Genomic DNA, 27,723 nt, shown 5'->3' with positions numbered 1-27,723 from the left:
CATGGTACAGACTTTCGCAACACTTAAAGGATTTTCACAATATGCCTTGCGATACTCATCACGAATTTCACAAGTGTTTTGAAACTTCACAATCTTTTTTAAAATATTGCAACCTCAAATGCAATTCTGTTGATGAGTTTCATGGGTCCATCAACTTTTAAAGTTGTGACCCGCAAAAATCATAAATTCGCAATTGTGAGGGGTAAAAGCATCTAGAAAAAAGTGGAAACCTGCAAAATTGTCCATTTGGAAGATTTGGTAAATTTTGGGGCATTTTTGAAAACACACCATTTTTTTGTGGTACAGTATAGTCATTTTCTAATTTTTTTGATGCTTAAGTATTTATGAGAACTCTAAGCTATTAATTTTCAAGTCTTAAAAGATCATGCTTATGCATCATAATAAGCAAAACTAAGAGCCAATCCCCATAAAATTGAGCACGTAAAAATAACAAAAATCTCAATTAATACTATAGTAAATATATTTTTAGTAAACATATTCTAATGACACACACACACATATATATATATATATATAGAGAGAGAGAGAGATAGATAGGTTAATACATCTGTGTCAAATGGAATATGCTAAATGAAACACACTACTTTTTTGGGCTTTTTTTGTTATTTTTAAATTTTGAAAGTACAAATGTGATCTATGTAATTGATTTTATAGGGATCAGCTCTTGAAGAGTTCAATTTTGATACATGGGTTCAAGGCTCCAAATATACATTTTTTCATTGAAAACACACATGATCTAGGTGTGGACTCCTAGTAAATCAACCATGCCCAACACATTTATAGGGTCGTAACCATAAAAAACAACAAAAAAGCCGAAAAACCCATTTAGCATGGATGTATTATCTTATATATAGAGAGAGATGCAAACATGCTAAATGCAATTTTTAGGTTATTTTTTATTTTGTTTTTAAATTCTGGCCGTATGATTATGATGTATGACTTAATTTTATAAGGATCAACTCCTGTAGTGTTCAATTCATATACATAATTGGGTTTTTATAAGGTTCAAAAAAATAATGGTCCAAAATCTTTATCAAAATATCATTTTTTTCATGAGAGCACACGATTTTGCCATTGATCGATTACTAGTAAATGGACGATGTCAAACACGTTTATGAGCTTTAAATCATGAAAAAGCATTAGGAAACCCAAAAAACACATTTAGCAATTTTTTTTGTGCTGAAAGAGATTTAGCGGCAGACTAAAATTGCTGCTAAATCTCTTTTTTTTGGATGTGTGATGCGTGTCTGAGTGACGCTAACCTGTTCAATGATATGAGTTTTCATATATATATATATATATATATATATATATATATATATATATATATATATATATATATATATATATATATATATATATATATATATATATATATATATATATATATATATATATATATATATATATTAGGTGATAGCTGCCTACCACTTTTTCTAGGCATACAGATGTGTTCTACATGTTTGATTTTATATGAATTGACTATTAGATCATCTGATTTTGACACACAATCATGTTTTCATTATGTTTTATAATCGTTGGTCTAGGATTTTTATAAATATTCAAGGTTTAAAACATCATATTTTTTATTTAAAAACATTATCCAAATGTTGTTTTTTAGCAAATCAATTATGATGAACACATTTGCAAGGTCAGATTTGCGAAAAACAACTCAAAAATAGGTCAAAAGTGGTCGGCAATTATCACTTTTCTTCTCTCTCTATATATATAGTCACTAGAATATGAGAACTAGAAATATGGCATTTCCAACACTTTTTTTGAAAATCCAACCATGTGGATGTGCTTGGCCCGGTGAATTTGCTAGTAATCAACCATTCGATCATGTATTTTCGATAAAAAATGTGATTTTTGAATGCTTTAATATTTATGAAGATTATAAGCCATTGATTTTAAAACCTTAACAAAATATCGTTTATGCATCAAAATCAGATTATTCAAGAGTGGGTTATTATAAAACCAAGCATGTAGAAAAGAACAAAAACTCCATGAAAATTGTTGTTCACACATTAGTTCTCATATTCTAATGAATATATATAAAAACTGGAATATGTATATCAACCAAATATGTAAACTGGTATGTACCAAGATTTTCATAGGTTTTTTAGAATTTTTCTAAAATTTTACCATACGGATGCAATCTAGATTCTTGGTTTTGCATCACATTTCTTGATCTGATTATGATGATCCAATAGTTGATGTCAAGCAAATGGACCATGTTGAATGCATCTTCAAGATTAGATTTACAAAAAATGCTATAAAAATCTTGGTTTATATTAGTTTACATATTTTGTTGGTTTATATGCTTAAATTTTCACACACACACACACACACACACACACACACACATACATATATATATATATATGTATGTGTGTGTGTGTGTGTGTGCGCGCGTGTGTGTGTGCTAAATGAAACATGCTAAATGGGTTTTTCTGCTCTTTCGGTATTTTTTTTTGCAGTTCCAACCCCATAAATGTGTTGGGTATGGTCGATTTATGAGGAATTCACACCTAGATCATGTGTTTTCAATGAAAAAATGATATTTAGAGCCTAAAATTTTTACAAAGAATTTAGACGGTTGATTTTTCAAATGTTATAAAAATCCACCCATGTGTCAGAATCAAATACTTTAAGAGTTGATCCCTATAAAATCAAGTACATAGATCATATATGTGAATTTAACAATAAAATGAAAAAACATGAAAAACTCATTTAGCAAGTTTCATTTAGCACCTATACATTTCTCTTTGTATATATAGAATGATTGGTAGGTGCTAAATGAAATATGCTAAAAGATACTTGTTAAATGAGTTTTTTTGCTCTTTGAATATTTTTTTGTAGTTTGGATTCCATAAATATGTTGGGCATGATCGATTTACAAGGCATCCACACCTGAATCATGTGTTTTCGATGAAAAAATGATATTTGGTGCCTAAAAAATTTACAAAGATTTTGAACTGTTGATTTTTTAAACCTTATAAAAAATGAGTCAATAACTTATTTCAATAAAATAAAAAAATCAAGTATATAAATCACATCTATACCATCAGAATTTAAAATTAAAACTAAAGCACGTATCATTTACCATGTACCTATTGATCACATATGATCTCCGTGGCCATGTTTCACGGAGAGTCTCACCCGTTGATAAGAAAGGTGGGCCCACTCTCTCTCTAACGGGTGAAACCAACCTGATGAGAGCCTTATCTAAAATGAAGCAAGCTTCATTTTGGATAAGCTCAATTGTGAAACGGTAAACCTGAATTTCAGCTAGGTTATTGGCTACTCAAGAAGGATTAAACTCCTAGCTACTTTAATCTCTTATATATATGAGAGAGGGCTTACTCACCGAATGACCTGAATATTGTGTGAGAGAAAACCCCTCTCGAAGAAGGTCGTAAACAACTTCATCAATCCCTCTGTTCACTTCGATCTTCCAGTTGTATCAGAGCCAAGGCTGTTGAGTACAGAGGCTCCTCCACATATCACAACTCCATCGTCTGTCACCACTTGGGGCCATCAACACTCGTTCTCAGTTCAGGGGAACACAGAAAATCAACAGAGGTTAGTTGCTTCTTTTATATAAGACTCATCAAAAGAGGTCACCGGATTTCGACGACCCTTGCTTCTGTTTGATAGTAACAAGCAACACAGACCCAGTCTTGGGTCTTTCGGAGATAGTAAAAAAAAAGAGGTTCTTTTTACTATCTAGAAAGTCGCTTGTTGCAAATAACCTCAATAAAGGGAATGAGCATAACCTTTTTTTAAGGATCACTAGTAATCGATGACCCCTTAATATTTTTTTTTTTGGTCTGTTAGTGATATGTGTTATCAATTTTTTTGAGGGTTGCTAGTAGTAGGCGACCCCTCTTCACTTGCATAACCATTGAAGAAGGTGGCCTGCATCAAGCGATCTTGGAAAAATAATATAATAAAAAAAGGGGGATTTATTTTTTTTAGAAGTCATTGAATTATTAACACATTTTCTTTTTTTTCGGTGACCCATCCAACAAAGTGATCAAACTGAATGGTATAAAAAGGAATTTAAAAAAAAAAAGTAATCAAACCGGATGGTTTATCGCAAAAAGAGGAACATAGTTTTTTTTAAAAAGAATTTTTTTTGGGGTCGCCAGTACCCGGTGACTTCCACCTGAGGAGAAAAAGAATGATTCATCTCATCGGTGGTCAATCAATCTTTGTTTTCTTTCTTCTTCAGACGTCAGCCTCATCTTTGTAGTTTTTTGTTTTTTCCAACGACAACCCCAGCAAGGCAATCGAACCCCAAATCCTTCTCTCACTGGCTGAGAAATAAAAAAAATAAAATAAAAAAGGGGTTGATCACCATTTTTTTCTTCATCACTTTTTCCTCTTTTCTTTTTCGGTGACCAAACCGGATCTAGCTCAGGGTTTTTTTTTTCAGCGAATGACTGACATAGATCGGCATTTTTGCAGACTGAAAACAAAAAAAACTCAAACAGAAGCTTTTGATCAATAGATCTTTGCTTCTTTTTGGTGAACGATCGACATTGATTGACGTTTTTGCCGACTGAAAAAGGCAGAACGTGGGTAAAAGCTTCAACAGAAGCTTTTTAGCAAAGAATAGACTAACTTTGCTTCCCTCTTCTGATGAACAACTGAAGATAGATCAACGTTCTCGCCGACTGAAAAAAAACAAACAAAAAACATAGAAGAATAGAAGAAAGCTTCATCGAGAAGCTTTCAATTTTTTCAAGAAACGTAGGTTTTATACCCATTTATAGGTAAAAGTACATGTTTACCCCTGGTCTTTTCTGTAAATACTAGTCATATCCCCAAACAGGTGAAATTACCTGTTACCCCTAGTCTTTTCAGATATTTTCGGTCAAGTCCCACTTAGTTTAATTACTTGTTTGCCCCTGCTTTTAATTTAATTGCTTGTTTTATCTCTCTATTATAAAATTATTACAATATCATTAATCTTTATTGTATTTGACATCTGTATCCCTAAATTACAGCAAAGGTCCTTAATGTTCTGGTAATTTTAAAAAGGGACCTATACTTGGAAAATATTTTCTGAAATAAGGGCAATTTTTTGATTTTTTGCAAAAAAACTCTTATTTAAAAAAAAAACTTCAGTTTACCTACGGATAATATTTTTTATTGTAGTTCTCTTTTGTAATCTTTTCTGAAATTACAGAAAAGGGTGTAGAAAGTGCAGATTAGCTCATTTTTTTCTGAAATCAAGCAATTGATTGACACATTTTTTTTGGTACTTACTTTGGCAGTTTTTCATGCAATTTCAAATTGTGAAAGTTATATTTCATGAACTTATTGCTAATGTTCTTTAGTTTATCTACTTGTTGAATGTTGAATTTATTCTTATCATACTTGTCATTTTAAAATAACCAAACACAAAAAAAATGATAAGTAGGGTGTGTGCCACTGAACTAGCCAAAACTGACAAACTTAATGACATCAACTTTCACATTTAAAAGAGGAGGATCTCTCTTATTCTAACTTTGGAGGGCATCGAGAATGCCCTCACTACTAAAATGAGAAACCTTAGTACTGCAGCTACAAACGAGGTTAAAACTTCTTATACAAAATATAAAAGGGACAACATGTTGGCCAAAACCATCATGTTGAGATATATGGATGGTGATCTTATTAGGACATTTAAAGATTATCCTACAACTAAGTCCATGTTTGAAGCAATCTCCAAGAAATATAACACTACTTCTGAAACACACGTACAATTACTGTTAGAACAATATAATTTATGTCGTATGCAAGAAAATGATAATGTCATTGACCATGTAAATAAAATACTAGTTATGGCCATGGATCTTGCGATCATTGGGAATGTGATCCCTGATCATATGCAGATATCCACCATTCTACATAGTCTCTCATCTTTATGTAAGATGGTACAAACAACTCTTAGGCTAAATTCTAAAAATCTAACCTTAGAGAAGCTTCCTGCTCAACTAAAAATTGAACAACAACATATGCAACAAGATAGAAAAAGTGAATTACACTTCACGAAAGATGCTCCCTCTCACAATTATAGCCCTTCTAGATGCCCATAATTTAAGATAAAATATTTTAAAGGCAATGGCAAATTTGATAGGAATAAAGGTTCAACATTCCGCAAGCCGCAGGTAGCCGCCTCACATGTGAAGTGCTTCAAGTGTGGAAAACCTAGACACTTCAAGAAAGATTGTAGGAGTCAATCAAACAACAACACTGGCATGAACAACAGAAATAACCAGCAAAATGAGAGGTGAGATATAATCCGCATGATATCGAAATGCTTTTATGCGAACCAAGCTCTTTTCGGTTGGTGGGTGGAATCTGGGGCAACACGTTATATATCAATGACCAAGGAGGGAATGATGAACATGGTTGAGTACAAGCCTGGTGAACATCGTGTGTACATGGGAAACAACACCTACTCTGATGTTATGAGTATCGGGACCTATAGGATTAAAACTTCTAGAAATAATGTATTATTGTCCAATGTCATGTCCCGACCATAGTTGCCAAAGGTTTTGAAGTTAGATTTCATCCAGTGAAAGTTACTATGGGAAAATATGGTCGAGTTCTGTTTGATGGCATTTTTGATAAAAATCATGGGTTATTCAAAATTAATGATACTGACATAAATAAAGCTCCATCAATTTTGCTTATATTGATATTGTCTTTAATGTGAACGTAAATGTTTGGCATCAAAGACTTAGACACATTAACTTAAAAAAGATGAAGAAACTTTTTAACTTAAAATTAATATCTGACTTTAATAAATCTTTATTTCATAGATGTGAACCTTGTATCTATGAAAAATGACAAAAAACCCTTTTCACAAAATGTTATTAGAGTATCAAAATTATTAAAAATCATATACACTACATTTATGGTCCCTTCAAGACTCAAACTCATAAAGAAATGCAATATTTTATATCATTTATTGATGACTTTTCTAGATACAGTTATATATATATATATCTTATAACTTATAAGTATGAAGCATTAGATAAATTTAAAGAATATCGTCAAGAACTTGAAAACCAACTTGGTTGAAAGATTAAAGTTTTAGGGTCTGATGAGAGAGGAGAATATACCTCAAATGAATTATCTGAATATTGCAAAGCCAATGGGATAGATCGCAAACTGCTACTCCTGACATACCTCAACAAAATGGTATGACTGAAAGATTTATTAAGACTCTTCTTGATATGGTTAGATGTATGTTATCTAATGCTTCATTATCCAAAGTATTTCGGGGAGAAACAATACATACAACAACATATGTTCTAAATAGAGTTACATGTAAAGTTATTGTTTCTACACCTTATGAATCATAGATAGAAAGAAAACCTAATTTAAGTCACTTTCATAGATGGGGTTCTGTAGCTCATATAAAGGTTATAGAGCGATCAAGAGATAAACTTGATACCAGATCTATAAGGTGTATTAGGGGTGGCAATCGGGTCGGGTTGGCGGGTCAGCATACCTCAACCCGAACCCGACCCGTTTATTAAACGGGTCGGCTGTGGCAAACATGAACCCGACCCGTTTAATAAACGGGTAACCCGACACGACCCGCCAACCCATTTAATAAATGAGTTGGGTCGGGTAAACGGGTTTTCAGGTTCGCGGGTCAGGTTGGCGGGTTGACGGATCGGGTTGGCAGGTAGGCAGGTTGGTGGGTCGGGTTGACGGGTCGGCAGACGGGTTGGCAGGTTGACCCACCCGCCTAACCCGTTTATTAAACGGGTCAGCCGGGTTGGCGGGTTGGCATACCCCCAACCCAAACTGTTTAATAAATGGGTTACGCGGGTCGACCCGTTTATTAAACGGGTTGGCTTAAGCCTAACCCGAACCCGCCTAAGAGGCGGGTTGGCGGGTCGTGTCAGAAATTGCCACCCCTAAGGTGTATATTTATTGGATATCCCAGATGATCTAAAGGCTAAAGATTATACCACCCATATAAGGGTTTAATCAAAAGTAGAGATGTTATCTTCTTGAAAAATTAAAACATAGAAAAAATTATCTGAAATAAATGAAGATGATCCTCTTGATTTGCATTATGATTCTGATGACATGTAATAACCTATAAGTAATGGTGAATCTTCTAAAATCTCTTCATCTACTTTATCTCATCAGTTTCAGGTTGGGCATAAAAGGTCTAGAGCTCCTCCGTCTTACTTAGATGACTGTTATGTCTATTTATCGGAAGAACCCTGTTATGATTTAGACATGGATGACGTGGTAGATAAACTGTCATTTAGTGATGCAATAAACTTATTTAAGTCAATAGATTGGGTAAAAGCCATGGATGAGGAAATTGAGTGCATTAAAAAAAAACAAGTCTAGAAATTGACTGATTTACTTGAGAAAAGGAAAGCCATTAGATGTAAATAAATATTAAAGAAGAAATTCAAGTTTGATGGTATCATTAATAAATTTAAAGTAAGATTAGTTGGTAAGGGTTTTTCTCATAAAAAAGGATTTGATTATGTTAACACATATTCATCAGTTGCAAAATTCGCCTCGATAAGGATAATTCTTGCGATTGTAGCTGACTATGACCTAGATCTACATCAAATGAATGTTAAAATTACTTTTCTTAATGATGGGCTTATTGAAACAATATTAATGGAGTAACCTAAAGGCTATATAATAAAAGACAAAAAAGATAAAATATATAAGCTGAAAAAATCCCTATACAGACTCAAACAATCACTACGTTAGTGGTACTTAAAGTGGTACTCAAAGTTGTATAAAACTCATGAGTCATACTATGAAACTTTGGGAGAGGGTGATTGAGCATAGGTTGAGGAAGGTTATCATGATATCGGAGAATCAATTTGGTTTTATGCCTGGAAGATCAACTATGGAAGCTATACATCTTCTTAAACAAATTATTGAGAGATATAGAGAGAGGAACAAAGATTTGCATATGGTTTTTATTGATTTAGAGAAGGCATATGATAGAGTACCTAGGAATGTTCTCTGGTGGACAATGATGAAGAAAGGTGTTTCTCTCAAGTACATTAGTATAATTAAAGATATGTACGAAGGAGTGGTAACCAATGTCCGCACTTGTGGAGGGGTGACAAACAATTTTCCTATAACAGTTGGGTTACATCAAGGATCTACATTAAGCCATTTCCTATTTGCTATAGTGATGGATGAGCTTACGAAATCAATTCAAGAAAATGTGCCATGGTGTTTGTTGTTTGCTGATGATATTGTTTTGATTCATGAGTCTAGAGCTGGGGTTAATGCTAAGTTAGAATTATGGAGACAGACATTGGAAGCAAGAGGTTTTACGTTGAGTAAGATAGAATATATGGAATGTCGGTTTAGTAAGCAACGCAGTAGTGATGAGAGTGTAGTGAAGCTTGGTGAGCAAGAAATATCGGTGGTTGACTGTTTCAAATATTTGGGATCTATCATTCAAAATGATGGAGAAATTGATGAAGATATAAACCATAGGATAAAGGTTGGGTGGATGAAATGGAAAAGTGCAACTGGAGTGTTGTGTAATCGTAGAATGCCATTGCGGTTGAAGGGAAAGTTTTATAGGACGACAATTAGGCCCACTTTATTATATGGTGTGGAATGCTGGGCTGCCAAGAGACATCATGTTAAAAAAATGAGTGTAGCTGAGATGCGTATAAGATTCGAAACGAGGAGATACGTAAGAAGGTAGGCATTGCATCCATTGAAAATAAGATGAGAGAAAATCGTTTATGGTGGTTTGGACATATTCGGCGAAGGGCTAATGATGCTCTAGTTAGAAGAATGGACAAATGGAAAAATATATTAGTCAAAAGAGGTCGAGGTAGGCCTAATAAGACTTGGATGGAGACGATAGGAAAGGATATGAATGCTTTGAACCTCACCGAGGACATGACATTGGATGAAAATGATTGGAGGAAAAGGATTCATGTGGAGGACCCAGAATGATTTTCTTTTTTGGTTCATATCGCCGACCCCAATTGTTTTGGGATGAAGGCGTAGTTGTTGTTGTTGTTGAAAGTTTTATATGGCTATCATATCATTAGGGTTTGTGGCAAATAAATTTGACCACTGTGTTTATGTCTGAAAAAGTAGAGTAAATTTGTTACTCTCACTATATGTTGATGACATTTTTCTGACTGAAAACGACAACGATATGATTGTCAAAACCAAGTCATGGTTAAATCTACAATTTGAAATAAAATACATGAGAGAAGCATCCTATGTTCTTAGAATTAAAATCACTCGAGATAGAAACTCCAGATTTTTAAAGCTTGAGTCAAGAAAGATATCTAAATTATATACTCAAGAAATTCAAAATGAGTAATTGTAAGCCTGTTAAAATACCTATGGTAAAAGCTATCAAATTAAGTAAAAATGATAGTCCTAGTGATAGACATGAAAGGCTAAATGTCCCTTATGCACAAGCTATTGGAAGCTTGATGTATGTTATGTTATGCACAATGCCTGATATCAGCTTTGTTGTTGGCCTCGTTAGTCACTACCAAAGTAATCCTGGTTGGCCATTCTGACAAACAGTAAAAAAAATATTTTAATATTTAAAAGAGACTATAAACTAAAAACTATGTTTTTAAGCTATTTTTTTTGAATTAACTGGATATTCAGATGTTGACTTTGCTGGCAGTAGAGATGATAGTAAATTCACTTCTTGATATGTGTTCCTCCTCAAAGGAGAAACAATTTTTTGGTCTTATAAGAAACAAGGTTGTGTAGCTCAGTATACTCAGGAAGCTGAGTATATTGTATACAATGTAGCTACTACATTTGCCGTTTGGATAAGTCGCTTCATTAATGATTTAAAGTAGAAAATAACCAACAGGCCAGTCCAGATTTATTGTGATAATCAGACTGACATCTCTCTTATGAAGAGTAGAGCAAATAATTCAAAAAGTAAACATATAATGGTAAAGTACCATTATATTCATGATATGATTGAAATGAATAAAATAAAGTCAGCTATTTACCTACATCTGATATGATTGCTATTCCTTTAATAAAGGACATATCAGAGAAAATGTTTTCTAAACATGTATCTTGTATGTGATTAAGATATGTCTAACAAAGACATATGTCTAGATAAAAAAAATTAAAAATATAATTCATTCAAGAAATATTGATGCAAGATAAATGCTTCAATAGTGAGAGGCTAAATTTTGCATCATTATTATTTTCACATATTCAAGTGAGAGATAGTGATCATATGTGATGTCCATAGCCATGTTTCATAGTGAGAGTTAGACCCACTCTTTCTATAACGGGTGAAACCGGTTCGTATGAGAGCTTTGTCCCAAACGAAGCATCCATCATTTTGAATAAGCTCAATAGTAAACTCTCAGCTGCTTTACTCAAAGAGAGGGTTTATTCACTGATTGACTCGGATATTATGAGAGAAAACTCCTCTTGATTCTTGAAGGCCTTTCTCTCTCTCTCTCTCTAAATATATATATATATATATATATATATATATATATATCACTCAAGGAAGAGTTGCGCTTGCTAAGCTTGGAGATGCCAAGCATCGGCGGCGATCCATGGCGAAGCAGAAGCAGAGGAGCGACAGAGTAGCTGAATGGCCCACTGAAGCAGGCGGCGCAGCTGGAGGAGTTGGAGTTGGAGGCGGCGGTAGCGGGAACGATGAGGCGTCGCCCTCCTCGTCGACCATCGCGTTCCGGGAGCGTAAGATGAGGAAGGTCTTGAACTCTTCTGGAGAAAAGAGAGAGAACAGGAAGGCTAAGGCCGACGTCATCATCGTGCCCCCCTTGAGGACTCTCTCGGAAGAAGGTGCAATCGCCCTAGCTATACAACACCTTAAGGCCTGCGATCCTCTCTTAGGTCACCTGATCGACGTACATCACCCGCCCATCTTCCACAAGCAGCACACGCCATTCCACTCTCTCGCTCGTAGCATCCTCTATCAGCAACTCGCCATCAAAGCTGCCGCTTCTATCTATTCCCGATTCATCGCTTTGTGTGGTGTAAGCGTATCCCTCCCCAATCTATTCCCTTTCCTTTTTGGACATCTCTACATCTATATGTACTGATCGGTTGATGGACCGATGCAGCGATCGAGACGAATATGAGCATTTTTAGATGAAACCTTAGTTCTTTTTTGGTCTTCCACCCCCTCCTTTTTGTTTACAGTTTCTTATTTTTTATGTCTTCCCTTGCTTTCTGATTAGAGTATATTGTTTTTCGTTGTGATTGCGATTCATCCACGGATTTCCTTTTTCTTATCCTTGATCAAACGGATGCAGATTTCTCCTCTTTCCTCATTGATGCTGCTTTTTGAAAACGTCCCAGATCTAGGATCCCTAACTGCATTGCATTTGGATGTGCATGCTTTTAATGGATTCCCTGTCACTATATGTAGAATTACTCAATTTGCCCAGAAAAAAACTGTGGCATGCACCTAGGAATACCATAGACCCGGCCGATTTACTATTTCTTTGTTCAATGCAGATTGGGTTCTGAAAATCGCTGGAGTCCATCTCGATTTCCTTGTTCGTTCCTGTTTTCTCTTCCGTTCCGTTTATTTTTTTAATTGAACTATAAACAAGGAACAAAAAATCGGTAAAATGGTTTTTTGTACGCCTCTGAGGTCCGGATTCCTTTGCTCACAGGGCGAGAACGGCGTGATTCCTGAGACAGTGTTGAGACTCAGTGCCCTCCAACTACGGCAGATTGGTGTATCCGCAAGGAAGGCTGGTTACCTTCATGATCTTGCTGCCAAGTTCTCCGACGGTCTCCTCTCGGATGTGGCCATACTCGAAATGGATGATCAGTCCCTTGTGTCAATGCTCACCATGGTGAAGGGAATTGGTGTCTGGTCCGTTCATATGTTCATGATCTTCGCTCTGCACCGTCCTGATGTACTGCCTGTGGGTGACGTTGGTGTACGCAAAGGTGTGCAGCTTCTTTATGGCCTGAACCAGCTACCTCAACCCTCGCAGATGGACAAGTTCTGTGACAGATGGAGGCCATATAGGTCTGTTGGCTCTTGGTATATGTGGAGACTGGTAGAAGCTAAAGGACCAGCGGTGCCGGTGGACCAACTTCCGAGGCTTGTATAAACCTGGTGAGGTGGTCCTCTACCGATTTGCATAAGCCCTTTGAACGGTGTTTTCTATTTTCTGTCCATCTAGTTGCTTTGACTTTTCTTTCCCATCATCATGGTTGGTGCCTAACAATAAATTTTTTATTGTTTGGACCATTAAAATAAGCACATCACATCAATAATTAAGCTAAAAGTGTACAATTATACATGGTCATTAACATTTCTCATCGAACAGCATTAGACTCTCCAAAAGAAGAACCTTTCTATAAGAACTCTGCATTAAAATCATAAAGTGCATGATAAAAAAGACATAATAGGCATTAGAATCAGTGACCCATTGGGCATCTGATCTGAGCCGACTCACCGGGCTTGCCAACCATGTTTCTGGTTATTCTAAAGAATCGAACCTTTTTGTGACCTTTTGGCTTCCACCTAGCAATTTGGGCTAGCGATCTTGTATTATAAAATCTTTGATATTTTGAATATATCATTCTGTCTTTGTGTAAGTGGTACGGAGTTTTCTTGTATTTTGATGTCTATGAATTTTGGATGAGCTTTACTTGCCTTAACAAAATTGAAGAAATAATACATTTATAAGATTAGAAGAGAACCGGGTTTTTAGGTGCAGAGATACCAAAATCCATGCTTTGGGTTATTTTCCCAATTCATCTATCTAGATTCTAGTGCATTGGTTCTCATCTCTGTCAATTTTTTTTTCCCACAACCCACACATACAGTCTCTCTCATCCTTATCCATGTTCTGCATGTGTACATTATGCATGAAATGCAGTTTTTATGAGATGATCCGACCCAGCACTGTGGGGTTGTGCAAAATATAAGTTATAATCCAATAATCTACACACCCTTGTGGCCATGCACAAGTGGATGGGCCAATTGTTCTTTGCATGAAATGCAGTTTGTACAAAATGATCCTACCCCAGCACTGTGGGGGTGTGCAACAAGTAATTTATAACCTAATAATCTACACAACCTTGTGACTATGCACAAGTGGATGGGCCTAGAGTTACCAGAAACGCCTATGGACTAGAGGAAGCGCGCTTCGAAAGCGTGAAACACGATGCTTCCGAAACGCGTGGGAAAGTATATGTATAATTTAGGAAGCGCTTCCCCCTTTAAAGGGAAACGAGTTTTGGACTCTTAACACGTGAAAAAAACAATGGACAAGTTTGCCCCTTTTAAAAAAAAATTGTGAAAAAACAAGAAATAAAAAAAAAACATTTTCTTAATAAGGGCAAAATGGATATTTTTAAAAACCCGTGAAAAAACAAAATTGAAAGGGGCCTAGGGTTTTTGTTTTTCACCTATCATTTGACTCCTCCCTCTCTCTCTCTCTCTCAAGTTTTCGGCCACCGACGACTGGCAACCTCCAAGAATTCCGGCGACCTCCAAGAATTTCGATGACCTCCTCCACCGACGTTCGGTGACCTCTACCGAATGGCGATGAAGATGTTTAGGTACGCTCTCCTCTCACTCTCTCTATCTCGATTCTCTCCATCTTTTCTCTGACGCTCTCTCGCATGACAGTGCATGAGTACCCACTCGTGCTCGGGAAATCCTTCTGAAGGCTGGTGGTGGGTCAGACGATCTCCCAAGCGTGGCTCATCAGTCTAAAGACTCCAAACCCCCTATGCAAGGCTGGACTCCACAAAAATGTTGCCTCTAACGTTACCAACTTTGGATGACCAACAAAAACATGGGTTTTAAAAAAAAATTGTTGTTGCTGCAAAAAAAAAATGCAGCCTGGTCATTTTTCAGCCAACCACCAGCTGGAATATAACTGGACTAATGGATTTGAGGGAAAAAAAGGAAGCAAAAAAAAAAAAAAACATTTTCCCTTCGGCCACCAATTGGAAATGGATGAATACAAGACTAACCATTGTCAGCCATTCATGAAAATTGAAAAAAAAAAGTTGAGAAATCTTGCCGAACTGTAGGGAGGGGGTGTTGTTGGGACTACTAACCCCATTCCCATATCATATCAAGCATCGTTTATTTGCACAAAATTTATTGACACAATTCTTTTGGCAACCTTAACTAGTGCAAAATTATGTAGTATCATGTCTCTATTAATTGTTAACATTGTTTGCCTGTGACATAGTATAGTCAGCTTTTCCAAATTCTTCTTTACAGAAGTTATGATTGGCACCAATATCCACAACCACTTAGCACTTTTACCATATATGCTCTTTCTCTAGTCTGTCTCGTTAAAGATTCTGAATATTCTGTGTATACTGAGCTTTTTATTTTTCCCATTTTGATTATTGCAAGTCCCATTTTGAATATTTTTCCCATTTTGAATATTCTGTGTATATTGTATACCGAGGATCTCATTATTAGGAGTTAGTTTTTTGTCATTTATGCAAGAGAACAATTCTCTTTGGCATATTTACGGGCTTAAATTCACTAATTGAGCCTGATTGAGCTCATCATCCCCTATTAAGCATGAATTCTTTGATATACCGAGCCTGGGCTCATTTACTCTATCGGAAGAGTGGGGCAACTAATAAATAAATATCATTATTGCTAGAAGCAGTCGGCCGATATGAATTTTGTCTTTCTTCATTGTTATGGTGTCTTTAAAATTTTTTCATAAATGCAAACTTTTGAAAGAACTTCCTTTCTTTTTCTTTTTTTTAATTTTGTCTGCTTCATCATAGTATATTATAGAATCATAGATCTTTCACCTCCTTGAATAAGGCTTATTTTTTTGTTTTAGTAATTGGTAAATTATAAGAGTAATGATTTGTGTTCTTCACTCTCCATCCTTTTCTATTAATAATAGTTTTTTTAAAGTGTTTTAGTTTGATTCCTATACTTTTATGATGCAAGTATATTTGCCTATTCTTTGCTTCACTAATGACCATCACAAACTACGATCATGACAATGATGATGCTTTTTGCAATTTGGAGCATGAATCGTCTAGTGCTGTTGGAAATGACAATGTCAGAAAGGGCAAGGGGTCTGATTGTCCATATCAGTTTGAGGACAGAAAAGAAAATTGTTTTGATGAGGAAGATCAAGAAGAATATGACTTAAATGACTACTATGATGAAGATGAGGAACCACCTACCATGCATAAAACAACAATGTTATGGCGCCATGTATTGAAACAAAAGAAGAGTGGGCAAGAGAAGTAAGGTGAAACTCATGTTTTTATGTGCAAGCACTGAAAAAATATTTTTCATGGGTCATATACTCGAGTTTTTGCATATCATGCAAGCTTCAAAATAAAAGTACATATCAAACCAACAAAATATTACAAGACCATTCCAAAAAAAAGTAAGATAAAAGTTTCTAAGTTGGACTATTCCAACTACACCATCAAAAGAATAATTAAGAATTCAAGTGTTCATTTCAATGTCAACAATCAATAATCTGTCATCTTTCTCTTCTCCTTCAGGTCAACAATAGATCAAGAACTTTCTGCATCGACACGTCCTCCTTGCCCTCCACTACCATGCTTTTTGTTCCTTTCTTCATTTCCTATAATGAATATGTTAAAAAATTAAAATGTTCAAAAACCTTAATCTAAAATATAAAAAATACATGTATAGGATAAAGTAAAATAAAAAGCACAAGACGCATAACGCATACCTTGCCTAGGTCTCCTACTAAAGAAATGATCAATCCGGGGAACTGATGGTCGTTCTTGTATATCTACACTAGTTTTACTAGCTCTATTAGATTGATTTGTATCCTCTTCAACCTCATTTGTACGTATGATTATCGGAGGCAATTGAGCTCTTGGTTGTCTGTCTTTGGTTTTGGATTTGGAAATTGTGCTTCATTGTTGTGCACTATCATCCAAATCTCTTCAACGTATGTCCTCTAATTTCAACCTATTTTCTTCTACAATAGAAAGTTTCAAATTGATATCTCATTTTCGACTAGGTCATTCTTTGTAGCGATTGTTGTACCTTTTTATAACAAGAATACAAAATATGAATGTTAACAAATAATCAATGATAGATAAATATTTTATAATACATCAAAATAAAAGTACAACACTTTAATTATACATGTCAATCAATCGAAGATTGAAATTAATATATACCAAAGTATTAGCACGATCTTCATTGAGCCTATTTTTTTTAACATTATGAATATAGCTATAGGTGCTCCACACTCTTTCTGTAAAAGATGTGCTAATAGGTTAAGATAAAACCTTAATGGCTAATGCTCTCAACTCAGGTGTATCACCACCATAAAAACGCCACCAATTAAGGATCGTCATTATAAGATTCAATGCATTTATTCTTGTTGCATTCCGGCTAAATCTTCCACTTCTTATTGCAAAAGTCACAAGTTATGACCTATAAAGTGTAGAGAGTTCTTCGTTTTCAGCAGATATGACTTCAAGTGCGAGCATTGCACTATCTAAGATATCATTGTCCTTTTCTGTAGAAAAAAAATGTTTAACTATAACAAGAAAATACAAATGAAATAATAAAATAATCAAATCATTAAACTTTATCAAATAGATAAAATAAAAATTTTACCGGGACAAACTTGTTTGATCTCTCCTGGTGTTGGGATCTTAAGATACTCTGACTCGTAATATTTTAGAGTAAGCATGTGGCCTAGACTATGAAGAGGCACATTCATTCTATTCTGTCTATTTGAGGCAATCTTATGTATCTTTTCATACAAATCCAGTTGTCCTTTTAGATTGTCTTTTATTTTCCACAACATGTTGTCCATGCCTTCATACACTTCATCAATTATAGGGCCTTCCTGATCACAAAATCTAATCATCTTGTAGATGGGTTTTGTAATCATTAATGCTAAACGAACAGAATCCCAATATTCTTTATTAAGAACAGTTGTTTTTGTTGTAACCCTCATTTTCATAGTCACATCAATGCATGATTACTTTCACTCGTTCCATCTATCTGATATGACTGTAAGCCTCAAGCTCTCCGTCACATCAAGCAAGCGCTTTAGAGTAGTATAATGTGAAGCAAACCTTGTTTTTGTAATCTTTATTAGCTCTAATTTTTCTTTACTTGTAAAGATTGCTAATGCTTTCGAATGATTGGTGATATAATTCATAATTTTTTTACTTTGCAAATATGTCTCTCCCAACTAATGAAACTCATGTGTCAAATCCTTGAAGATCAAATTAAGTGTGTGCATAACACAAGATGACCAAAAAATATACTTATATGTTTGTTTCAATTCTTCACCATCTAACTTGCATTTTGCTGCACTTGCACTATATTATAAAGCCCCATAATTTTAAATCCCGTTTTTAAAAACTCGGCAATATTTGCAGCTGACTGTAACACATTAAAAAAGTCGTCCGCATATAAGAACATCAAGCCAAAACAATTTGATGCAAGTATATTTATCAGGTGTTTGTTTTTTATATTTGTCCAACCGTCTGAGACAATGAAAACTCCAGACTCAAACTTTTCTCGAAATTCACTTAACTCCCTGTAAGCACACTCTTTTTCACCGTCAAGCAACGTTGTTCGAACTTTTTCATATGATAGGGGTTTATATCTTGCTATGTCACATGGGTGCAGGTGCGGATGCGACACGGGTGTGGTGCAATTTTAAAATTTTTGGACACAGGGACTTGGCTATATATATATATTTATATATATATTTTTAAAAAAAGTGCAAAGACACATCACAGTCACAGTCTGTGACTGTGCATAGTGCACAACACAGTCACTGTGCACTGTGACTGTGCACAGTCACTGTGACACAACCTTTTTTTATATATATTTTTTTAAATAAAAAATATAAAAAAATTTATTTTTTTTTGTTTTTTCACCCTACAACTGGACATTTTTGGACTCGATCAACATTGACTGAGTCCAAAACAAGGACAGACTCGGCTTCGACTCGTTGACCGAGTCTGACTCGGCGTTGATCGAGTCTGGGCCGTGTTCGAAGCCGCACCCGTGTTGGGGCGTGTCGACTCGGGTGTTGCGCCTCCCTAGCCGAGTCTGTGTGACATAGATATCCTGACACTTTACTAATTGTAGATATCATCTCTTCCCAATACGGTGATCGAACCACATTGAAAAGTATGCTATTTGCACAAAAAAACTTGATAATTTTATGATCTGCATCGTCTATTTCTACTTTTTTAATGGTATCGCGAATATCAGCTGTGTTTCGACTTCCACTATAAAATGTAGCCATACTACTAGGCTTTGGTTTATCAATTCTTGATCTCTTCAACTCAAATGCACTTGATGAAACTTCCACTCATTGAACTTGCCTCATAATTTTTCTTGCCAATTATGCATTTTTTGTAACTATAGGATAAAAGGCAATCCCAACACTTTATCCCTTTGGAGCTCCCATGAGATATGCAAAAACTCGAGTACATGACCCATGATAAATATTTTTTGCAGTGCCTGCACATAAAAACCTAAGTTTCACCTTGCTTTCGTTGCCCACTCTTCTTTTGTTTCAATACATGGTGCCATAACACAATGGTTTTATGCATGTTAGGTGGTTCTACTTCTGGGTCATCTTCATCATAGTTTTCATCTAAGTCATATTCTTCTTGATCTTCTTCATTAGAACAATTTTCTTTTCTGTCCTTAAACCGATGTTGACAATCAGACCCCTTACCCTTTTTGGCATTATCATTCCCAACAACATTAGACGATTCATGCTCCAAATTGCAAAAAGAATTATTATCGTCATCATAATTGTCGTGATCGTAGTTTATGATGGTCATTAGTGAAGCAAAGAACAAACAAATATACTTGCATCATAAAAGTATAGGAATCAGACAAAAACACTTAAAAAAAACTATTATTAACAACAAAGGATGGAGAGTGAAGAACACAAAATCATTACTCTCATAATTTACCAATTATTAAAACAAAAGAATAAGCATCATTCAATGATGTGAAAGATCTATGATTCTATAATATACTATGATGAAGCAGACAAAATTAAAAAAGAAAGAAAAAAAGAAAGAAAGTTCTTTCAAAAGTTTGCATTTATGAAAAAATGTTAAAAAAAGATAACATAACAATGAAGAAAGACAAAATTCATATTGGCTGACTGTTTCTATTAATAATGATATATATTTAAAATTTTAAACAACTAGTTGTAGCATACTAGTTGCCTCACTCTTCTGATAGAGTAAATGAGCCCAGGCTCGGTATATCGTAAGAATTCATGCTTAATAGGGATGATGAGCTCAATTAGCGAATTTAAGCTTATAAATATACCAGGGAGAATTGTTCTCTTGCATAAATGACAAAAAACTAACTCCTAATAATGAGATCCTCGGTATACAATATACACAGAATATTCAAAATGAAAAAAATATTCAAAATGGGACTTGCAATAATCAAAATGGGAAAAATAAAAAGCTCGGTATACACAGAATATTCATAATCTTTAATGGGACAAAATAGACAACGAGCATATATGGTAAAAGTGCTAAGTGGTTGTAGATATTGGTGCCAATCATAACTTCTATAAAGAAGAATTTGGAAAAGCCGACTATACTATGTCACGGGCAAACAATGTTAACAATTAACAATGACATGATACTATATAATTTTGTACTTGATATGCTAGTTAAGATTGCCAAAAGATTTGTGTCAATAAATTTCGTGCAAATAAATGATGCTTGATATGATATGGGAATGGGGTTAGTAGTCCCAACAACACCCCCTCCCTACAGTCTAGCAAGATTTCTCATTTTTTCTTTTCAATTTTCATGAATGGCTGGCCATTTTTCAGCCAGCCACTGGCTGACAATGATTAGTCTGGCATTCATCCATTTCCAGTTGGTGGTCGGAGGGAAAATGTTTTTTTTTTTTGCTTCTTTTTTTCCCTCAAATCCATTATTCCAGCTATATTCCAGTTTGTGGTTGACTGAAAAATGACCAGGCTGTTTTTTTTTTTGCTGCGAAAATAATATTTTTTAAAACCCATGTTTTTGTTGGTCATCCAAAGTTAGTAACGTTAGAGGCGGCATTTCTGTGGAGTCTAGCCTTGCATAGGGGGTTTGGAGTCTTTGGATTGATGAGCCACGCTTGTGAGGTCGTCTGACCTAAGTGGGTACTCATGAGAGAGTGTGAGAGAAGAGATGGAGAGAATCGAGATAGAGAGAGTGAGAGGAGAGTGTACCTGAACATCTTCATCGTCGTTCGGTAGAGGTCGCCGGACGTCGGTGGAGGTCGCCGGTCGTCTGTGGCCGAAAACTTGAGAGAGAGAGAGGAGACGAATGATAGGTGAAAAATAAAAACCCTAAGCCCCTTTCGATTTTGTTTTTTCATGGGTTTTTAAAAATGTCCATTTTGCCTTTATTAAGAAAATGTTTTTTTTTAATTTCTTGTTTTTTCACGTGTTAAATTTAAAAAGAAAAAGGTAAACTTGTCCATCATTTTTTCACGTGTTAATAGTCCGAAACTCGTTTCTCTTTAAACGTCCCCCTTTAAGGGGGTACACATTTCCCTTTAAAGGGAAACACATACCTATTTAAAGGGAAGCACATACCCCTTTAAAGGGGGATGGGCTTCCTAATACATGCGCTTCCCCACACATTTTGGAAGTGCTGCGTTTCGTGCTTCTGAAGCACGTCTAGGGGAAGCGCGCTTCCCCTAGTCCATAGGCGTTTTTGGTAACTCTGGTTTTACACTGTTAGGATGGTGACTGTAGGTACAATAAGCTAAGACTAATGTGACCTGGTCTTCGATCTTGGGTGCAGTTTCTCTATGTAATAAACAAAAAAAGGCATTCAAAACATTAGGTGCCTGAAATTGAGGTGATTACCAACTCTGTTTTAGCTATTGGTTGAGATCACACAACCAACTTGGAAATAATTGATAGAAGATTAATAAACATCATATGGAGGGAGTGTGAATTTAATTTTAAACCCTTTGTGAATAGATCTGGAGGCATGGAGTCTTGGGTGGGTATCTAAATATTCATGACTTCTACCGCTTAGCCTTGAAGACAATTTTGCAAGATTTCCATTCATATTGATAGTTGTTTTTGGCTTAGCCTTTTCTTGGTATCCACCACTTTTTGCACATCATCTCCCGTAATAACCATATCATCAACATATAGGGGTAATATGCATTTGCCATGGGAAGAGGGCATAAACAAAACATGATCATGATAGCTTCACTCTAAGCCAAAAGATTTGACAGTGATGCTAAACTTTTTGAACCAAGCCAATGGTGCTCGTTTGAGCCTGTATAAATATCTCCTCAATTTGCAAATTCTACCTCGAGAATATGAGTATCCTTAAGGTAACTCCATGTAGGGCTGTCCATGGGTCGGGTCAGGTTTGACTTGGACCCACTCATATAACTAATAACCGAGTTCTGGTTTTGTCGGGTCACAAAACTAGAATCCCAAACCTAGACCTGCATAATTTTAGAAATTCATTTTTGTTAATATATATATATATATATATATATATATATATATATATATAATATAATACTCGGGTCGGGTTGGCTACCCGACAAAAATTATGATCCAAACTCGGCCCACATATTGCTCGGATCGGGTTTGGGTTGCCCCAAATATTGTTTGGGTCGGCACTTTCCATGCCCATGCTTGGGAATTCAGGTTTGGGTACACGATACAAACCGGACTTGTTGACCGCTATAACTCCATGTACAACTTTTCCATTCAAGATTGCATTTTTTACATCCAACAGCGACAAATTTCGCTTCCTTATTGTGGCAACAACAAGCAAAATCCTTATAGTAGTCATATGAGCCATATTGGCTATAATCCTTTGCCACCAACCTTGTCATGTATCTCTCAATAGATCCATTTGCTTTTGGTCTTAATCTTGTAAGCCCACTTACGCCCAACTACACTCTTCTGAGGTGGATGCTTCATAAGATCCCAAGCATGCATTCTCTCCAACACATTTAGCTTTTCTATCATAGCCTGTTGTCACTCCTCCTTAGAGACAACTTCTGCATAGGAATTGGGCTGAGCATATGAATGAATCAAAGCCAAGAATGCACAATGCTTAAGAGAGACTCATAACTCATAAGGTATAAAGTGGAGGAACAATTGCTTTACAACTTCGATAACTTGAAGAGGAGTGGAAGAAGATGAAAGCGGAGAAGAGGACTCCAAACTTGTCTGCTTAGGTTCAGCTGTAGAGTGAAAGCGATCAGAATTGACCTCTAGATTCAGTCTCCTCCATCTCTACTTGATCCAAGAATGGTATCTCAATAACCTTCTCATGCCTTCTAGATTAGGTTCGTCCAAACCTATTGTCTCTCTGATACCCTTGCTCGTCTTGAATTTCAACGTTCTTATCAACTCTATCTTTTTTAAAAAATGGCACCAAAAATGAGAAATCAATCTCATCTCTCTCCTTATCTTTCACCTGACTAAAGTAGGGTATCTTCATGAAAAATAACATTCCTGGATACCCAAATTCTTCTTTTAATATGATCATAACACTTGTATCATTTCTGACCATTAGTACACCCCAAGAAACAACACTTGGAGAAAGATGATCTCTATATCTATCAGGCAAGAGTACAAAACAGGTTCCTTGCCAATACCCGGGAAATCGGGTTTGGGTTGGGTCGGATACCCGGTACAAAGTGTCCCTGTTGACGACCCTAGTGATTCCTGAACAAGGGATTTGTGCTTCACATCATATGGTAATTGCAGTTCCCAACTATGATTGGGAGCTCTATTTCCTCCCATACCCAGGAATTTTAATTCATGCATATGGGAATTCCAAATCCCAAGTCGCGGAATTTCAATTCCTCATATATAGGAATTCTTATTCCTAAAACTTAGGTAAACTATTTTGCATGTTCTTAATTGAAAGTTTTAAGGGCATAAAAAAGTAACCTTTTTCTATGTATATCCTTTTTCTTGTGTAAATCATTTGAAAAGTAAGGGAATTTATGTCTTTTTGCTGTCCTTTCAGAAGTAAGGATTTTCCACTTTAGATTGGCATTGGATATCATTTTATAGGTATGGATTTACATAACATTGTCCATCCTTGGTATAACTTTTTCAGTATCATATAATAGGTGGCTTATATCCAAAATAAACTTAAGTTGTTTTTAAATGTTTTGTACCTCTATCAAATGTATATTAGTGTGTGATTCTTTTAAATGATCAGGATGTTTTTTCTAATAAGATGATATAATTTTTTATTATTTCTTAATTATTCATTAATATACTTCTCTCGAAGAATTTCATTAAAATTTCTTTCTCACATTCATCATTTTATTAGTATTTCTCACAATTTCATATAATACAATTCCCCCTACTGATTTCTACTGGCTTCCTGCCTCCCAAATCCTATAACAATTTTGATTGACTGCTTCCAGATCTCGACTCCCATACTACTTCCCGTTTTCGATTCCGGCAACTATGCTTCGAACTAATTATCGAGTTCTTAGAGAGGTGGGAGCTATATGATGTTTCCTTTGGTTCTTGGTCTAACAATCAAACTGTTCCCTTTTTTAAAAAATTAGATTGATTCATCGTCTCCATGTGGTTGCTTGAACACTTAATGAATTCGGTGAATGAAAATACTCTCCCTAGAACTATTTTAAATCATAGCACAATTGTCTTATCTAAAGCGAATAATCACTGGTTAGGTCATGTCAGGTTTGAGATCTGATAGATAAGAGTCGGGATTTAGAGGTCAAATTTCTGAATGGGGGTACTTTAAATTGATGACCAATGGGCTGGTCTCTGAATGAAGAAATGGAGGAGGAATTATTCAAATTATGCCTTGCCAAGCATGCTCCATTAATGAATAATGAAACTTCAGCTATTGTTGCCAAGTGCTCCTGAATGTATGCACCTTAAATGCGGCATGTCTCAATCCAAAAAATATGCCATGGTTGTGTTTGAAGGGCCTTGGTGCAGTTCAGGACTATCTACCAATGTAAAGTGCAGATTGTTAACCTTCAATGTTGATGATAACATAAAGACAGCTTGGTTGCAGAATGTGAGACTTGAGCTGGGTAACTTTGAAGGGTTTTGTGGGGGGATATTTATTGACCATGAGTTGGTGACAGGAGTTCTAAGGAGAATTAAGATGTGAATAGCTAGGTAATTGTCTTTAGCTGGCAGAATTATGTAGGTTGGACACCTCTTGTCATGCATCCCATTTTGTTTAACGGCCATTTTCAAAATTCTGCAGAAAACAGAAAAAACAATTGGCAAAATCGATTTTCTTTTTTAAACAAGTTCTTCCTACTTAGGCTTTGATCTGGTCGCTTGGACGTTCATCTCATCACCTACTGACTGGGGCGGAATGGGCGTCAAAAGGTTAGGCATAATGAATTGGGCTCTACTTGTGAAATGATGGTGGAAAGGACATGGTTATCATTCCTCGGTTTTGGACAGATGGCTGGTGTGATACATTCCCTTTGGCTGAGATAACACTTCACCTTTTCAAATTAGTGCTAACCCCTAATTGTAAAGTTGAGAAATGTTGATAAGTGGAAGGGAGATGGAATTTTGTATTGAGGGAGAGTTTTGCAGATACGTAACTAAGCCTGGCAGTTTCTTTGTTGCTTCTTTGATGTGGTTTTTACATCATTGGAGAAAGCCCGATTCAATCTTTTAATCATTCCATCTCATAGTTTCCTCCAACCTAAGAGAACATTATTGCAAAGAAAAGACTGAACTGCCTCAAGAGCAACAGTAAGAGAACTTAAAAGACACTGCCCTAATGATAGTCTTCCTAAATAAAGAGTTGCCATCTACATGTTTGTGCAATGCAGATCTTTCTAGATACCAAAGTCTTTGTAGGTGATTTGTTGCAACAGAATACATAAATATGCATCTTCATTCTTGATCTCTTGCTTCTATTTTCTGGTTATAATAGGGGAGGACGTTGGGTTAGATGACAAACCATAGGGTGGGCATGAGGAGGAAATGGAAGTCTTCCCCAACTTGCATACCTATCATGTGGGCTTAGACCTGGGCCAACAGATTTGGCATTTGCATTAGTCTGATCCTTTTGATCTAGTTGAGCTGCAACTGCCAGTAGCTTTATGCTTGCACCTTTCTTTTTTTGGCTTTCTTCTACACCTTTCTTTTTTTGAAAAGGAGGTTCTGAAAGAAAGGTTTTCCATTATAGATAGATTGAAAGCTATCTCCATTCTAAGTTTCTAACTGTGGCCAACCGGAATAGAACCCATGTATAGAATCTCCTCTTCTTCCTTTGACCCATGATGAACCTCCTTTGATCATGTACCAATGTCCCTTGTGGTAATGTGGCCACCAGCCCCTTAGCGTTGGCCTTGAAACTTCTTAAAACCGTCAAGTTAAGGTTCTTCTCCTTTCTGTAACCACAACATGAGCAAGGGGGCCCTTTTTTAAAGTTTAGGGTTACTCATTTCGCGCATCACCAATTGCTGACTCAGGACAGAATATATCTTGCACTTAAAGGATTGTTCCTACTCTTCTTGCTTGTCTGGATTCGACCACCCTCCAAGAGTTCAAGTGGATAAACTCCATATGAAGTTATGAACGAAGGTGGATCATACGTTGCTGCAATCCTGTATGCCACTATTTTCCCCTAATGAAAGAAATCCTCTAATTTCACTCAACATAAGTTCCTGTTTTTGGAGAGAAGACACCAAATGGAGGAAAGCTTGTCAAAACAATTAGCTCCAGACCGTTAGCTGAATGTTTAGGCTCTCTCTCCTGAACTTCAAGTATTGCAAGCTTCACTCATTTAGTTAGTCCGTCGAGCCACCTATATACAACCATTTACTCTCTCCTTGATACACCTCCATGCAGGCCGCAAAAACTACTAACCCCAGTGAGATTCCCTTCATTCTGCCAACTTTTGTAATTCTCCTTTGTTCCCTTGATGTTATTGAGCCCCAACCTTGCACTGCCTTGATGCCGGACATCCTAACTAGGATGATCGACTCACATCCCTCGATGCAAGCAATGCTATCGGCCGAAGAAAAGTTGACAATGAACCAATGAGATTGTGGAGTTTTGCATGCAACTCGGTCCTTTTTCACAGTTTTCGATGAAAGAAAACTATTAACGATATGTTGTTTCCTCACAAATGTTCATCATGCCTTCTGCTTTTGTCTCTTATCCTGTTCGATGTGAATGCTTTGTTTCTGCCTTTTATGGATTCCTTTTTTGTGCAGAAAATTTCAACTACTGAGTCACTGGATTTCTGCTTGATCTGGTTCAACTCTATCAGCCTACAAGGAATGTAAACCAGTCTGATTCACGAGGAGCTAAGATGGATGGATATCTATTTTACATAACCCACATCGTTGTTCCTTATCGAGAAGTGTTGGAAGTGACTTTTGTTCACCAGAAATGTGACGTCTCTGAGATTATTTTACGCCTCTGACGGTAATATATGATACCATTTAGATGGATGTTTGCCTCCTATTATCTGTTGTGGCAACCCCCCTCCTCTATGTGTGCGTGCGCATGTGCATGTGCATGTGTGTGCATGTATGCTTGCTTGCATACTCACATGCATATGTTGTGTTTGTGTGTGCCTGTATTACTTTTCTCCGCCTTTTAGCTAAGATCAAGTGTATGTGTGCCTGTTGACTGTTGTGCATGTATCTGTGTGTGTGCGCGCACGCGCGCA

At 36.0% G+C, this 27,723-nt stretch overlaps 1 protein-coding gene across 2 annotated transcripts; it reads left to right on the top strand.

Annotated features, from left to right (window-relative positions):
• The first annotated feature begins 11,562 nt into the window (after positions 1-11,562).
• LOC149826963 (DNA-3-methyladenine glycosylase 1-like) lies at positions 11,563-27,513 on the top strand. Of its 2 annotated transcripts, none has more exons than XM_090019076.1 (3): positions 11,563-12,044; positions 12,690-13,144; positions 27,263-27,513. In XM_090019076.1, exons 1-2 carry the CDS (start codon positions 11,601-11,603, stop codon positions 13,137-13,139), a joined length of 894 nt encoding a protein of 297 aa, XP_089875202.1. In that variant the 5' UTR covers positions 11,563-11,600; the 3' UTR covers positions 13,140-13,144; positions 27,263-27,513. The 2 variants fall into 2 exon arrangements, with proteins under 2 accessions (XP_089875202.1, XP_089875203.1); XM_090019077.1 differs by having other exon boundaries at positions 11,565-12,044; positions 12,690-13,149.
• The last annotated feature ends 210 nt before the right edge of the window (positions 27,514-27,723 follow it).

This window comes from Nuphar pumila, chromosome 10, assembly GCF_984573655.1.
Source record: "Nuphar pumila chromosome 10, dmNupPumi1.hap1.1, whole genome shotgun sequence".
Taxonomy (NCBI): domain Eukaryota; kingdom Viridiplantae; phylum Streptophyta; class Magnoliopsida; order Nymphaeales; family Nymphaeaceae; genus Nuphar; species Nuphar pumila.
The sequence above is the reverse complement of the archived record's forward strand: the minus strand, read 5'-3'. Positions and strand labels throughout refer to the sequence as shown.